Here is a 13,332-nt window from a genome sequence, read left to right on the forward strand (position 1 = left end):
AAAGTAGAAAGTCTTAATCTCACTCATAGTTAAAAAACGAGTTTCATTCAAGAGCCATAAGTGAGATTCTCTGACTAGTGTGTTGCAGGTATTTCAGTTGCACATTTCAAAAGATTCATTATAACATGCACATAGAATGCAGCAAAATGCTTGTTGGGTAACACTTTGTTACTGCCAGTATGGGGGATGATAGGTACTGTGAATGTCTGCACTGAAGTACCTGTACCCTGATCCCTTGTTCCTAGATTTGTAGCTGACTTAGCTGTGTCTGTGTTGCACTGGCATTTCTCAAGGGCTCCAAACCTGTATGTGTGCAAGAGAAAGACTATTCTCAGAATGATCTGTGGTAGGCCTAATGCCACTGTTACATTTCTTTTTGTTTGCAGGACAACAAGGTTAATGGTGTGACTTGCTGTACTCGCATGCTGGGCTGCACATACTTGCATCCCTGGATCCTGCCCAAGCCGCATGTCAGTTGCATTCCACTGACTGTACAAGATGAGTTGCTACTTCTGGGGAACAAAGCTCTCTGGGAGTACCTTTCTTACACAGAGGCTATTTCAGCTGTGCGCCATCTACATGATCCGCTAGCTGCCGCAAAGAAACTCTGCACTTTAGCCCAAAGCTATGGTTGCCAAGACAACTTAGGTGCAATGGTGGTGTGCCTGAACATTAGTGAGGACAGCTGCACTTGCGAGATGCATGGACTCACTCTGCCAGGCTCTGGGGGATTTAGTTCAGCCACAACCAAACTAGCGACACCTTCCTCTAGCAGTGGAATTGCTTCAGAGTTCAGCAGTGAACTGTCTGCTTCTGAGGTTAGCAGTGAGGTAGGCTCTACTGCTTCAGATGAACACAGTGCTGCTGGTCTTGAGGGCAGCTTGCTACCACGACAAGAGCGACGTTGCAGCCTACATCCTGTACTCCCCTCAAGCATCTTTCAGCGCCAACCTTCCTGTGCCACATTCTCTAGTAACCAGTCTGACAATGGGCTGGATAGCGATGATGAGCAGCCTGTGGAGGGTGTCATGACGAATGGCAGTAAAGTGGAAGTGGAGGTGGACATCCACTGTTGTAAAGGAAAGGGGCTGGAGTTTGAACCCTCTGTTGCAGAATACAGCTCCTCTGCTGCAGTGCCAGAGGATGACTCTGATGGGCTTGTCCTCATGATTCAGAGACAGAACAGTGTAAACAGCAACACTGTGCAGGCCGGAGTCAAGGAGAAGTGTGAACTGCAGAAATCACCTTCCACATGCTGTCTCTATGGAAAGAAGCTTTCCAATGGCTCCATAGTGCCCTTGGAGGAGAGCCTTGACCTCATCGAAGTAGCCACAGAGGCACCCAAGAAGAAAACAGGCTATTTTGCTGCTCCATCCCAGATGGAGCCAGAAGATCAGTTTGTGGTGCCACCTGGTCTGGAGGAGGAAGTGAAGGAACAAATGAAGCAGCACCAGGAGAATGGAGCAGATCAGGAGCAGAAAGAGGAGCCTGCAGCGGCTCTGCCAGAGGAGTTTGATACAGCTTTGTAACCTTATAAGTACTGCTCCCACATTGTCTGTCCCAGGAAGCCCTGTCCCATAGGGGTTGTCTTGCCCTCCAAGGGGATCTGGGATCTGTAAGGAGTACAGGCATCTGCTGCTTCCTCAGTGGAACAGAGGAAGATTTGGGAGTGCTAATGTCTGGGCTGTCCGGTTTTCACTGTAGAGCTTCAGCTATTCTATGAGCATTCAGACCAGCAGCTGAGCTCTGTTAGGGACTGCCTGGAAATTGTGCAAGTGCTAGGAAGAAGGCAGGTGTTTCAACATCTACCAATAACTCCTTTCCCCTGAGGTTCTGCCAGCCCTGCAGGTGAGAGGCTGGCATCTGTGTAGGTAGTGAGGAGGCTGCTAAGGCGCACATGCAGTATTCGGAGTCATGTGAATATTTCTGACCCAGCCCCTTGACAGCACCTAACTTTGTTTTTCCTTGAAAGAATACAGCTAGTTGCAATGAGGCTGACCCAAGAGTGGCTTCCTACATGCATTGCAAGCACTTTCATTGATTGCACTCAGGCTATTCTCCCCATCAGCCCAGCACTTTATTAGGGTCAGAGGAGAGAGCGCTCTGGTGACCCTGTCCACAGCAGATGTGGGAGGGGCTTTTCTCAGTGAGTATTATTAGGGCCCTGGAAAATTCAGGGTACCAGTGCCCTCCTGATAAGCACTGGTGCAGGGAAGAAAAAGGGGTTTGATGGGGACAGCCTAAGCAGGATGAGGAAATATACAGCTGGGTCGTAAGTGGATGCCTGCTGATGTTTTATGTGGAGCACAGGAGATCAACAGTGGGCTTGTTGATTGATGTAATCTATAGAGGTAGTGTTCATAGCTGCAGGGCTCAGACCCATTCCTGCAGCTTGGCCACCTCCATCATCGATGCATCACAGTAGAGAATTCCTATATCCAGAAGATATGGGATGAAACCAAGAGCTCCTTCTCATTTTGGTGAGGTACTCAGTCTACAGGAAGCGTAGATGTGAGCAGTGGTGCGCTGGTCTAAGGCTAGTGAGCAGTTGGGCTGCCCCTCATATGCTGAGGAAGCATACAGTGATCTATTCCACCAGCATAAACCTCTTCAGCCACAGCATCTTTGCTTGCTTCTGAAAGCGGGAGTCATTTCGCAAATCCACAGCCACCTGCATTTTATGGTACATGCCCAAACTGGCAGCAAACAAGGTGAAAGCATACTTGTTTCTGCTTAGTTTTCAATGCAAAAGGAAAAATGGAGTTTTTTCACCTTAAGAACATCTGTATCAGCACTGGGAAGGAGGTGTTTAAAACAGTTCCACTAATGGTAAACTGTCTAGTGTCTGCTCAGCATATGCACTGTGATTCCTTTAAGGTTCTTTACACAGGGCATCAATTGGCTGCCTATGTCATCATCTTCAGAAAGTGTCGTGAAGAGACCACTGCTGTAGTGTGCAGATGTCTTCCCAAGCTGGAAGCAGCTGCCCTAGTCACATCAGTGGTGTAATAACCCTGATTGTAACATGGGCTAGTGCCTTTTCTTCTTCATTAATTATATTTATGAAGAAAAACCTGAAAGTTTTTTCTCAAGAGTTCTGAAGGATTTGAGTTGTGTATTTTGTTAGAGCGTGGTGCTGTGAATGCCAAGGTCGCAGGTTCAATCCCCGTATGGGCTACGCTGAGGGTTGGACTAGATGATCTCCAGAGGTCCCAACCTTACCATTCTATGATTCTATGATTTTGGATGAAATTCAGGTGTTGCTCAAAAGGAGATACTGTGTAGACAACTTGTTGGATTCTCACAACATAGATTTTGTGACATAATCTAACAGAGTTTCACTCAGATTTCAGAGCTCCTTGAATTTTTTTTTTTTCACTAGGAAAAATGCATTTTTACCATGCAGAAGAGAACAGTTTTTTTAAGTGTCTATTTCATTTGGAAACAAAGAGAAAAGTTTATTCCTAGAATCACAGGATCATCAGCATTTTGAATCCTCAGGAATCAACAAAAGGAAAAGATTTAAAAGCTAAAAATAAAAATTCTTTGAGGTTCTCTTTATATAAGTATACAGAAAAGGCTCATTCCAGTATGTTTGACAGTTACCTTTAATTCTTTCACTGGTGATAATTTTATCAAAAATCTCTGCCCAACCTATCAGTTTCTGAAACCTGACAACAGGGCTGCAAAACAGCTTCTGTTCAGTGTGAAGCAGATGCAGAAATGTGCTCCATTTTCTGCATAAGACTGTGACAAACTTTGCACTAGGAGAGTGGCACATATTAATGCGAATCGGGTCTTTATTTCTTGCACTGATGTGGAAAGTCCAGTGGTCCAGATGCCAGTCTGAACCAGTAGCACTGCAGGAAGTTTGTCATGAATGGCTCTATTCAGCTCAGCGGCAAAAGGACAGGATTAAGAAAAACAGAAAGCTCCATCTTGGAGCATACAAGATGGTTTAGCTGCTCTTCCTCATGGGAGTGGCAAAATGGAGTCCAAGGAATTTCCACTTAGCCTTTTCTCCAATGTTGTTTCTGGTTTTGAAACAGAAAGAAGGTTTAGTACAACCAGCTGCTATTTTCTGTGGGTGTGAGCTGGAAGGACATGACTTATTCTCTCAAACACTACATAGAATCCACAGCTTCCTCTGGTCTTTCTATGCTGATTTATGAACTGCTTGTCTGATTCTGGACAGCACAGCCTGAGTGCTCCCCTCTGCTGCCATTTGTTTTTCTGCTTCCTTAGATGCAGGAAGCCTCTACCTTGTCTTCCTCACCCTACCTATTAACACCACCTTATATTTCAAGTTCCTTAGGAGCACTGCTGTGTGTGCGATGAATAAGAATAGGCAAGTCTAGTGATGGAGTCACAGCAAGGGATAGAAAGTGTTAACCCACTTCCCTTTCTGTTCTTTTCCAGTCTCTTCTCTGAATTTTGTATGTGGTTGTTGCACAGATGCATCATCTCCACAGAGCCACAGCACTAAGAATGTCCCATTCATTAATTATCAGACTAAATGAACTTACTGTTGGAGAGGGGTTATGAGCTTGAGGTCATCAGACACACTCTTGTCCCTTCTGAGGGTAATGCCAGGCCTGCCGTGTTGCAGGGAGCACAGGCAGGTTTGGCTAGTGGGTTAGAGTGTATCCATCTCTTCAGTAATGCTGGCCCTGCTGATGAACATGCTCACCAAAAACAGGTACTTTGAAAGCACTGACCTGTTTGCTCTATCCTTTCCAGTACGGCTTCAGCAAAAGGAATTTTTTGCTGAATCCAGTCCTCCAGTAAGGAGTGGCTGATGCCAGAGTATTAAGGATAAAGGATAGCTTCCAAATTGCTCCCAGCATGTGGAACAGGCCAGGTGGAGGCAGCACTACAGATTCCTGGAATTTGATTGGACTCCTGAACTAGATGGGAAGGTGAAGTTTTCAAAGCAGCAGCAAACATTTCCCTTTCTGGGGGAGAGGCGGCTTTGCAGCCTGCGGTCCTGCTAGTACACAGGACATTCAGCCACACCTAAGGCCCTTGAACTTCAGGAGCTTTTGCACTCTTTCCTGGATGGTGATGGCTTTCACGTCACTTGCCAAAGGGCCTTTTTCAGGCAGTAGGTTCACATCTTTGGTTTTGTGCGATCATTGTCTGCTGTTCTCTTGCCATCTGAAGACTTGTAGTGTGGTTGTTTCTTTTGTTTTTATTTTTAAATATTATCTTTTTTAACTTGATTCACATGAGCCGGAGCATGTTAAAGAAAAATTGCAGCACATTCTGTTGTTTATAAAATAATCTTTTTATCCATGCTTTTTGTTTTAAAATTGAGACTTTTATGTATTCCATTCTAGCATGAAGCTATAATAATCCCTTCTTCATTGTATATGGGAGTAGGTTGTTTACTGAATGCACCTTCAGCACTGTAGCCTGTGTGTATTGCTTCAGAGAGGCAAATGGTGTTAAGACTGCTGGAAAACACTATTCCATTGATTCTTTATTCAGATGCACAGAACAGTTCAGGAAGGAAGAATATTTTTGCATCAACTTTTCAGCTAACTTAGCAATAAAGATTTTTACTTTCATCTAACTATATATTCTGGTTCCATTACTGCACTGGATGGAATTTGTGCAATATTCCAGTCAAGCATAGCTGTGGCTAGCCATAGCCACATCATAAGAGCTTCTTCACTGAGCTCTGTGTGGTTACTTCCACTCAACAGCCTCCCCTGCATAAGCTACTTGCAGGACACTGTGAAGGTAGACTTCGTAAGTACCAAGCATTAGGCAGCTTTCTGTTCCCTGACAAGAGGAATCCTGCCCAGTAGACTAATTCTAAATGGTAGTGCTACTCTCTGAAGTAGCTTAGTAACTACTAAGAAGGAGGAGAAATCAAATAAAGCCAGAAGTACTTGGAGTGTTACTGTTAAGAATATTTCTTCTGCTTTTGTATCTCTACTTCCAACCAGTATTTCAGACTTCAGAAATCATGAAGATTTAGTCAGTGGTGCCAGTGAAACTGGAGATAAATCTAAGACAAAGCACATTTCTGGTGTTCATGGTGTTCAGCGGGATTTGCTGCTTTTGTTTGTTTGTTTGTTCTTTTCAGCACAGGTCTGATCTGTGAGACCAGTGGTTGTTCCATCTTCATATGGTCAATGCATACAATGGCCATTGCTCAGAAATGACACTTCATTCTGAGGCATGATTCTGTGATTCTAGTGCTACATATTTTCTGTTACATTTCCTATAAAAGCTAAAAATTTTTTTTGAAAGAGTTAATTTCACCTTTAATTGTTTGTAAACAGTACTAGAGCAGCATCTCATTTCTTCAACATGTACACTGAGAATGTATATTGAGAACAATATTTTTCTGTCTTAAACCACCTGTTTCTCAGTTTTAAGCTTATACAGCTTTTGCCTGATTATCCCAATTCTAGGAGTCCTTTCAAGCAAAACTGTTGTATAAAAGATATGACACCATTTCATATAGAGAGAGGCAATCCCCAAGTCAGTTTGAAAAGAAGGCACTGTGTCACAGATTAGGCTGCATATATTCATCATAAGAAACTTCATTCAAATATGCAATGATGAGAAAAGAGATGCACATTTGATCCATCTTACATTTATCTGATTTGTCATATCTATTCATTAGCTGAATCAATTAATTCCTATATCGAGGGTGTCCTGCCAGCAACATATAGCAAGATCTTAGAGAAGAGCAAAATATCCCACATAGAGGGGATGGACTCCCGTGCAACTTGCAAGGCAGGCAACTTGCTGGAGTCATTCCTGCTAAGAAACAGCCACCAGATGAAGACAATCTACGGGACTAATTATGTGTTCACTAATAATTTAACAATGCAAATTCAAGTTAAGAACAGTGTGGCTCTACTTTAGCTGAAGCTATTCTGTGTTGGAGTGCGTGCTGCCCATGGGCAAGAAAAAATCAGCAGCTTCATCTCAGCACGGAGGCTGGCACAAGGGTCATTACGAAAGCAGAGGTGACAGAGCTCCCTTCTAATGCTCATACATCTGTGCTGGCTTCTGTTTCAACCTGCGAACTGTCGTGTACTCCTTGAGGGCAAGGCCAGCGCTGAGCAGGTACGCCACAACAGCAATGCAGCCTGAGAGGCCGGCGGCTATCTCTGCCCCGTGCAGGCTGCACCTAAAGCCTTGATAGCCTTTGCTTTGGTAAAGGTGCTCTCTCTCTCTGCACAGGGAGGAGTTATAAGCTTCCAGCAGCTCGTGGAAGAAGTAGTACAAAGCAGGCAGCAAGCCAATTGCAACCAGCGTGTCGAGGGCGCCCTCGAGCAGCAGCCAGGCCGGGAGCCGCCGCGGCAGCCGCCCGAGGGCAGCCCCGAGGAGCAGGCAGGCGGAGAGCAGCAGCGCGCCGCCCGCGGCCATGGCGGCCCTGGCGGCCGGCAGCTTCCGCAGCCGGAACTGCTCGTCCAGGCGCTGGGCCCGCTCGCCGTCCGCGCCGCCGAAGCCGCTGTAGGCCCCGCCGTACTGGTAGTAGTAGATGCCCCCCAGGCCGGGGATGCCGGTGTAGCCGCCCGCGGAGCCGTGCGACACGGAGCCGCAGACGAGGACGAGCAGAGCGAGCATCGCCTGCACCGCGCGGCAGCACGCTGCGGGCAGAGCGGGCTGGTGGGCGGCGCGGCCCCGCCCCGGCCCCGGCCCCGGCCCGCCGCGGCCCCCGCGCCCCGAGCCCGGCCCCGGCCCCGGCCCCGGCCCGCCGCGGCCCCCGCGCCCCGAGCCCGGCCCCGGCCCCGGCCCCGGCCCGCCGCGGCCCCCGCGCCCGGAGCCCGGCCGCCTCCCCCGCTCACCCCTGCCCGTGCACAGGTACCGGCACCGACGGCACTCCAGCAGCCCCGGCGGCGCGGCGCGGCTCCCGGCGGGCTCCTCCGGCCGGGCTGCGGGCGCGGGCCTCGGCCGCGCGGCGCTGAGGGGAGAGAGCGGCGTGAGGGGGCGCCGGGGGCAGCCGCCCGCAGCCGCCCCGCGCCCCCGCCCTCACCGCCCGCAGCCGCCCCGCGCCCCCGCCCTCACCGCCCGCAGCCGCCCCGCGCCCCCGCCCTCACCGCCCGCAGCCGCCCCGCGCCCCAGCCCTCACCGCCCGCAGCCGTCCCGCGCCCCCGCCCTCACCGCCCGCAGCCGCCCCGCGCCCCAGCCCTCACCGCCCGCAGCCGTCCCGCGCCCCCGCCCTCACCGCCCGCAGCCGCCCCGCGCCCCAGCCCTCACCGCCCGCCCGGCCGCGCGCCGCGCCCGCTGCCCCGCTCCGCCATGGCGCGGCGAGGGGCGGGCGGGGCGCGGCGGGGCGGCGCGTCCTGCTCGGTCCCTTCGCACCTGTCTGTGGCCCTTGTCCCCGCGCGTGCCCGGCCCCTTCCTGGGCTCGCCGATCCGCTCCGTTCCCGCCGTCTCCCGTGGCAGCTGTCATAAGTTACTCTCTTGAAAATTAATTCATACAGAGAGTTTGTTAAATCATGTCAGTAATTTATTTAATTAAGTAAGCAGTCACAAGCAAAACAGCGCTGGGCGGCCGGGGAGTCTTAGCTCCGCCAACGGCGCGCACCTCCTTCACATACAGTCCCCTTTTTATAGTCTGCTAGTTTTGGGATGCGTTGTAATCTCCTGGTGGGTTTTGCGCATGTGTGAGTTGCTAGGGGGGTCGTCTGAAGTGCTGTGGTGGTCGTGGAGAGGAAGGCCGTAGTCCTCCTCCGTCTCTCCATTTTGGCTTGTCTCCTTGTGAGTGATCACAGGTGTTTGCTTATCTGTTGTGTTGACTCCCTTTGGGATGCTGTCCTGTGAGTGATTACAGGTGCCTGCTTATCTTTTCTTCTTTACCCTTCTGCTTTCAAAGGAATTCCTTCTTGGTGACCTTCGAGCAACTTGTTGCTTACTTCAGCTCTTTATAGTCCTGCAAGATAGCTAAGGCCCTGACACCAGTTCCACAAGGGGTCATATAAGCTTTTGAGCTTACCATAATTTATTTCTCTGACACCATGTCTCAACACTGGTTGTTGTAAAACCTCCTCCTCCCCCTCCACCGGCTTATTCCTCCTTTTAAACAATGAACAAATAGTTACAATTTATTACAGCAGCAAGGTCCCGAAGCTCACCACCTGCGCTGTGAAGTGTTTTCTTGTGCCCGTCTGGTACCTCTGACCGCTTTCCGGGGGTGCTGCCTTTTCCCGTGCTGCGGGTCTTGGGGAACAGCTGTTCTGCAGGGCATGTTGCTGCTTCTCCAGTACCCTGGCCCGTGGAGCCCGAGGCTCCAGAGAACGGCCGTCAACGCCTCCGAATCGGCCCGGGGTGCAACTGCCAGCTCCAGGCTCAGCACTGCCTAGGCCATGTTTTTGTTATTTTCTTTAGCTGCATTACCTTATATTTATCCATACAGAACTATGTAGACTTCTTCTGTGTCTGCTTGCTCTAGGGCACTTCAAACAACAAGACAAGACCTTTTTGCTGGCTGCCCCATTCCTGTGTTCCCATGACCAATAATGTCCTGCAGCCCAGTGGGAGCAGCTGCCCTCTGCCCAGGGAGGCTGCTGAGCCCAGCTGTCACCTTCCGGCAGGCTGCGTGAGGAATTGCTCCTTTGCTGGTCACTGCTATAATGGAAGGCATCTAGCCCACGCAGGAGTGTCAGCACGTCCTGGGGCTGACAAGGAGGGCTAAGTCGATTCGGGATGCTCTAGGTGACCCTGCTTGAGCAGGGCGGTTGGACTAGATGGTGTCCAGAGATCCCTTCCAACCTCAACCCTTCTGTGACTCTGTGAGGAATGGCTGTGTTTCATGGGAAAATATAGACAGTGAGACAATTTGGAAGTATAGGGGGAAACACAAAGGCTCCACAGGCAGAGAACTCCTCTGTCCAGGAGTCTGAATGCTATCTGGAAAAGCTTTACAGTTGCAAAGAAGTACTCTTGTTGCATTTAGGGAAACAGAGACTTTCAGAGAAATGGGATTACATCATGAAGTCTCAGCCACAGAATATGAACAGTTGCCCCAGGTGGCCCAAGTTTGTTACTAAAGTGCAGAAATATACTCCATCCATCTGTAAGTTTGGTGGCAACAGTGAGATTGTTTCACACTTCTGTCCTTGCAGGAGCAAAACTGACAACCCTGTAGACCATTTCAGCAGCCTCAGCACAGTGGGACACCCCCCCCCCCGATCTTTTCTCTATGAAAGGCAAAAGTTCTGCATGCTCACCTTAAAATTTACCTAGTTTTGGTATAGGGGAGAAGCAACCCCCCAGAACTCCTGTTTAAACTCAGTTTAGCTAGAGAGGACAGCAGTTTTGTGATGTTAGGGAACAAGGAGACTATGGGGAACCTAGAATAGGGACCCTGCAGAGAGTGCAGCAGGGAGACTGTTGCCTTTTAGTGTATGCATGTGGCATCACTCACATTACTATGTCAGAACCAAAGCCCCCTTGTTACTATGCACAGGATGAGCTTAAAAGCTGCAGCAATCCTTTGTGTAATTTGAGGATTGTGGGCAATGCCATTTTTCTGAGTAGAGCTTTTAACTACCGTGGAAGGGATATGAACAACTAAGTTAAATAAGCCTGAGTCATAAGAAGGTATGAAATAACAGTGTTTTCCTTGTGCAGAGTGTTGCTGCTGGCCATCCTGCAAACTGAGCCTAAGGTGTCTTTGAAATCTGTGATGTGTTGGAATTACTTGTTCAAAGCAAGGCACAAAGCTGGAAAATGCTGCCTGTTCACTGTGGTGCATTAGCTGTTCTGTTAGAGTGTTTGCTGCTAACAAGTGAGATTTAAACTTCAGAGTATTATAGAATTGAGTCAAGCTGCTTCTTCAGTTACTGTATCTAGATCAGTGCTCAAGAATTGTTAACCAAATGCTTTGTTCGTGCTCTAAATTATCATAGCTGATGTACTAGCGGAGGTTGGTCAGCTTCATCTTACAGATTTCTATTCTCACTGCAACAAGTAGCAGTCAACAGAAGAGAGCAACAGGAAGGTCAGGGCATGCTTGCCTCTGCTTTGGCATCTGATTTTCTTTTTTCTTTTTCTTTTCTTTTTTTTCTTTTCTTTTTTTCTTTTTTTTTTCTCTTTTTTTTTTTTTTTTTTTGTCTCTTCTGTTTCCGGCTGCGCCTGATGTCATTGCTGCACGAATGGGAGGGAAGGGCTTGCTGGTTTGCTGTGGGCCAGGAGCTCTAACCTGGTTCAGTGCCCTCCCTGGGAACTTGGAGGGTGAAGTGGAAGGAGGGAGTCATGAACTGCCTCATATTTCTCCAGCGTGAGGCAGCTGGGAGCTGCAGCACAGTCACTGCTGACCATTACAGGCAGATTTATTGACTGTCCCACGTAAATAAATAATCACAGGAACAATGAGCACAGCACAATGACGATGCAGCAATGCTGCAGAAAGGAACTGGAGGTTTTGGTGAATCACAAACTGAACTCAAGTCCACAATGTCATCCTGTTGCGAAAAAAACTAATAACACTGGGATGTATAAACAGAAATGTCACATGGAGGGCATGTGAAGAAATTCTGCCCTCTTCAGTGCTGGCTAGGCCTCCAATGGCTATGGTCCAGTCTTGCACAGTGTTTCCAGAAACGAGTGGATTAGCTGGAGAGAATCCAGAGGAAAGCAAAAGAAAAATCTAGAAATATAACCTATAAGAAAAGATTGACCCTAGTCCTTTCATTTAACCGAACAAAGAGGAAGCATGTTAACTTGTGAACTTGTAAAAGACTGCTGTCAAGAGAGGGGGCAGTAGCTTGTTCTCCTTATCTGCTGTTGGCTTGATCAAGAAGCAGCAAGCTTAACTTGAAGCAGATGTGTTTTAGACACACACACACACACAAAAAAAGTGGTGGCAAAACACCACTTTCTAATGAGAATAGCAGTTGATGGTGGAGGGGATTGGTTGGGCAGGTGGTGGGTCTCCATCACTGGGGCTCCCGTTCAGACTGAGCGGGTGGCCTGTCTGTGCTGTCTGAGAGGAGGTGTGGCTGGTGCTGCCTCCTGTCACTGACCGTGAGCTGGTGGTGACCCCTCGCTCCACCATGCCTCTTTCCATATCACCCCGATTGGCTGGTCTTTGTCCCACAGCTTCAAGGCCATCAAGGGGGGCAGCTGCCATAACAGATCATGCAACAGCTTGAATTTCAGAAGTCACAATTCAAACACGGGGTACACGCTTACACAATATTTGCTTGAGTGTAAGCAAAAAGCAAGGCTGGGCAAGATGTTTCTCTGCACTGTGCCAGCACCCAGGAGCTGCTAACCCAGCACTGCACAGAACATTCCTTGCGGCATCTGCAGCAGGGCCAGCTCACAGGGGTGGCTGGAGCACCCTGCAAGCCTCCTGCTTTACATAGGCTGCTTATCTGGAATGAAGCATCCCTAGCTAGATTGTAGCAATGTACTTTTCTGTCTCTTTCACATTTTTCTTTCTGAGGTCAAATCAAAATTGGTCCTATCTACAGCCAGCTAGATACAGTAGCTGCCATATAGCTTTCCAGTTACTCTCTGGCTTTCAGTTGTTCTATGTGAATTGTGCTGTCTTTCTGGCTCTGAAAACACAAGGCTTGCGTGACTTTGAAGAAGCTAGCTGTGGTTTTTTTGGAGCTTAGTTTCTACTCTGCTTCTACAAAGATATATACAGCTGGTGCTATATTCTGTTTTAGGTTAAAGGGAGCTAGTCAGGGCTGGTGTGGGTGCTGGAAATCTTGACAGTGAAGACAACCAGTTGCCTTGCTGGCAGAAATGCAGCCTGCAGGAGCTGTCCACCCCTTTCTCTGCAGCTTACAAGGGGCTGTATTTGCAGGACCTGAAGTGCTGAGCTGAATGCTGCTGCTTCAGCCCTAGGAAGCTCCCTGCACCATAGGATGGTGCAGAGTTGTGCACTCTGTGCGGAAGAACATCCAGAGAAGGATCAAAGTTACACAGAGAGGGGAGAACCCAGTGCCCATGTGGTGCTATGTCCTTCCCCAGTCTGGTCAGGTTCCCAGCCTTATGTAACTGGGGCTACCTGTTCCTTCAGCACTACATTTTTCTCTTTGGCAGCAGGCTTTCACCCTGCCCTCCTCTGAACCCCACTGCTGAATGCAGGATTACAGGTAGAGCTCCAGGTTGCATCATCTTCAGGGGCTGTTTCTAGGCAGAACATGCAGCAATGTCCTTGAGGTGTCCCTGTGCCACATTTAACCCTGGCAGGGCTGCAGCGTGCTGTGGGATGGGCCCATCTGGGGGGAGCTGGAAAATAACCCTAAAGTGCTTGGAGAGATTCTGAGTTCCTGAAGGTGTTCATGTGTCAAGCTTCAGCAAGGAAAGAGAAAATAGTCTGGAACTGTGCAGTTCTGAGTAGAA

The 13,332-nt window shown here is 48.9% G+C and overlaps 3 protein-coding genes across 3 annotated transcripts in view; 2 read left to right on the plus strand and 1 right to left on the minus strand.

Moving 5' to 3' along the window:
* The window catches only part of PHLPP2 (PH domain and leucine rich repeat protein phosphatase 2), a 42,716-nt gene extending 37,141 nt beyond the window's left edge, over positions 1-5,575 (plus strand). Inside the window, exon 19 of the mRNA XM_062586628.1 lies at positions 387-5,575. Within this exon, the coding sequence (XP_062442612.1) occupies positions 387-1,529 (1,143 nt within the window). The 3' untranslated portion in view covers positions 1,530-5,575. The remainder of the gene's footprint in view (positions 1-386) is intronic.
* A 966-nt stretch (positions 5,576-6,541) lies between these two features.
* Positions 6,542-12,103, minus strand: MARVELD3 (MARVEL domain containing 3). Its single transcript, XM_062586875.1, has 3 exons — positions 11,997-12,103; positions 7,815-7,930; positions 6,542-7,616 (listed from the first exon to the last, which is right to left on the minus strand). Exons 1-3 carry the CDS (start codon positions 12,101-12,103, stop codon positions 7,006-7,008), a joined length of 834 nt encoding a protein of 277 aa, XP_062442859.1. The 3' UTR covers positions 6,542-7,005.
* Positions 7,763-13,332, plus strand: part of TAT (tyrosine aminotransferase) — a 38,308-nt gene continuing 32,738 nt past the window's right edge. Inside the window, exon 1 of the mRNA XM_062586624.1 lies at positions 7,763-7,830. The gene's annotated coding sequence lies outside the window, so the exon portion shown is untranslated. The remainder of the gene's footprint in view (positions 7,831-13,332) is intronic.

Source organism: Rhea pennata, chromosome 13 (assembly GCF_028389875.1).
Source record: "Rhea pennata isolate bPtePen1 chromosome 13, bPtePen1.pri, whole genome shotgun sequence".
NCBI classification, from domain to species: Eukaryota; Metazoa; Chordata; class Aves; order Rheiformes; family Rheidae; genus Rhea; species Rhea pennata.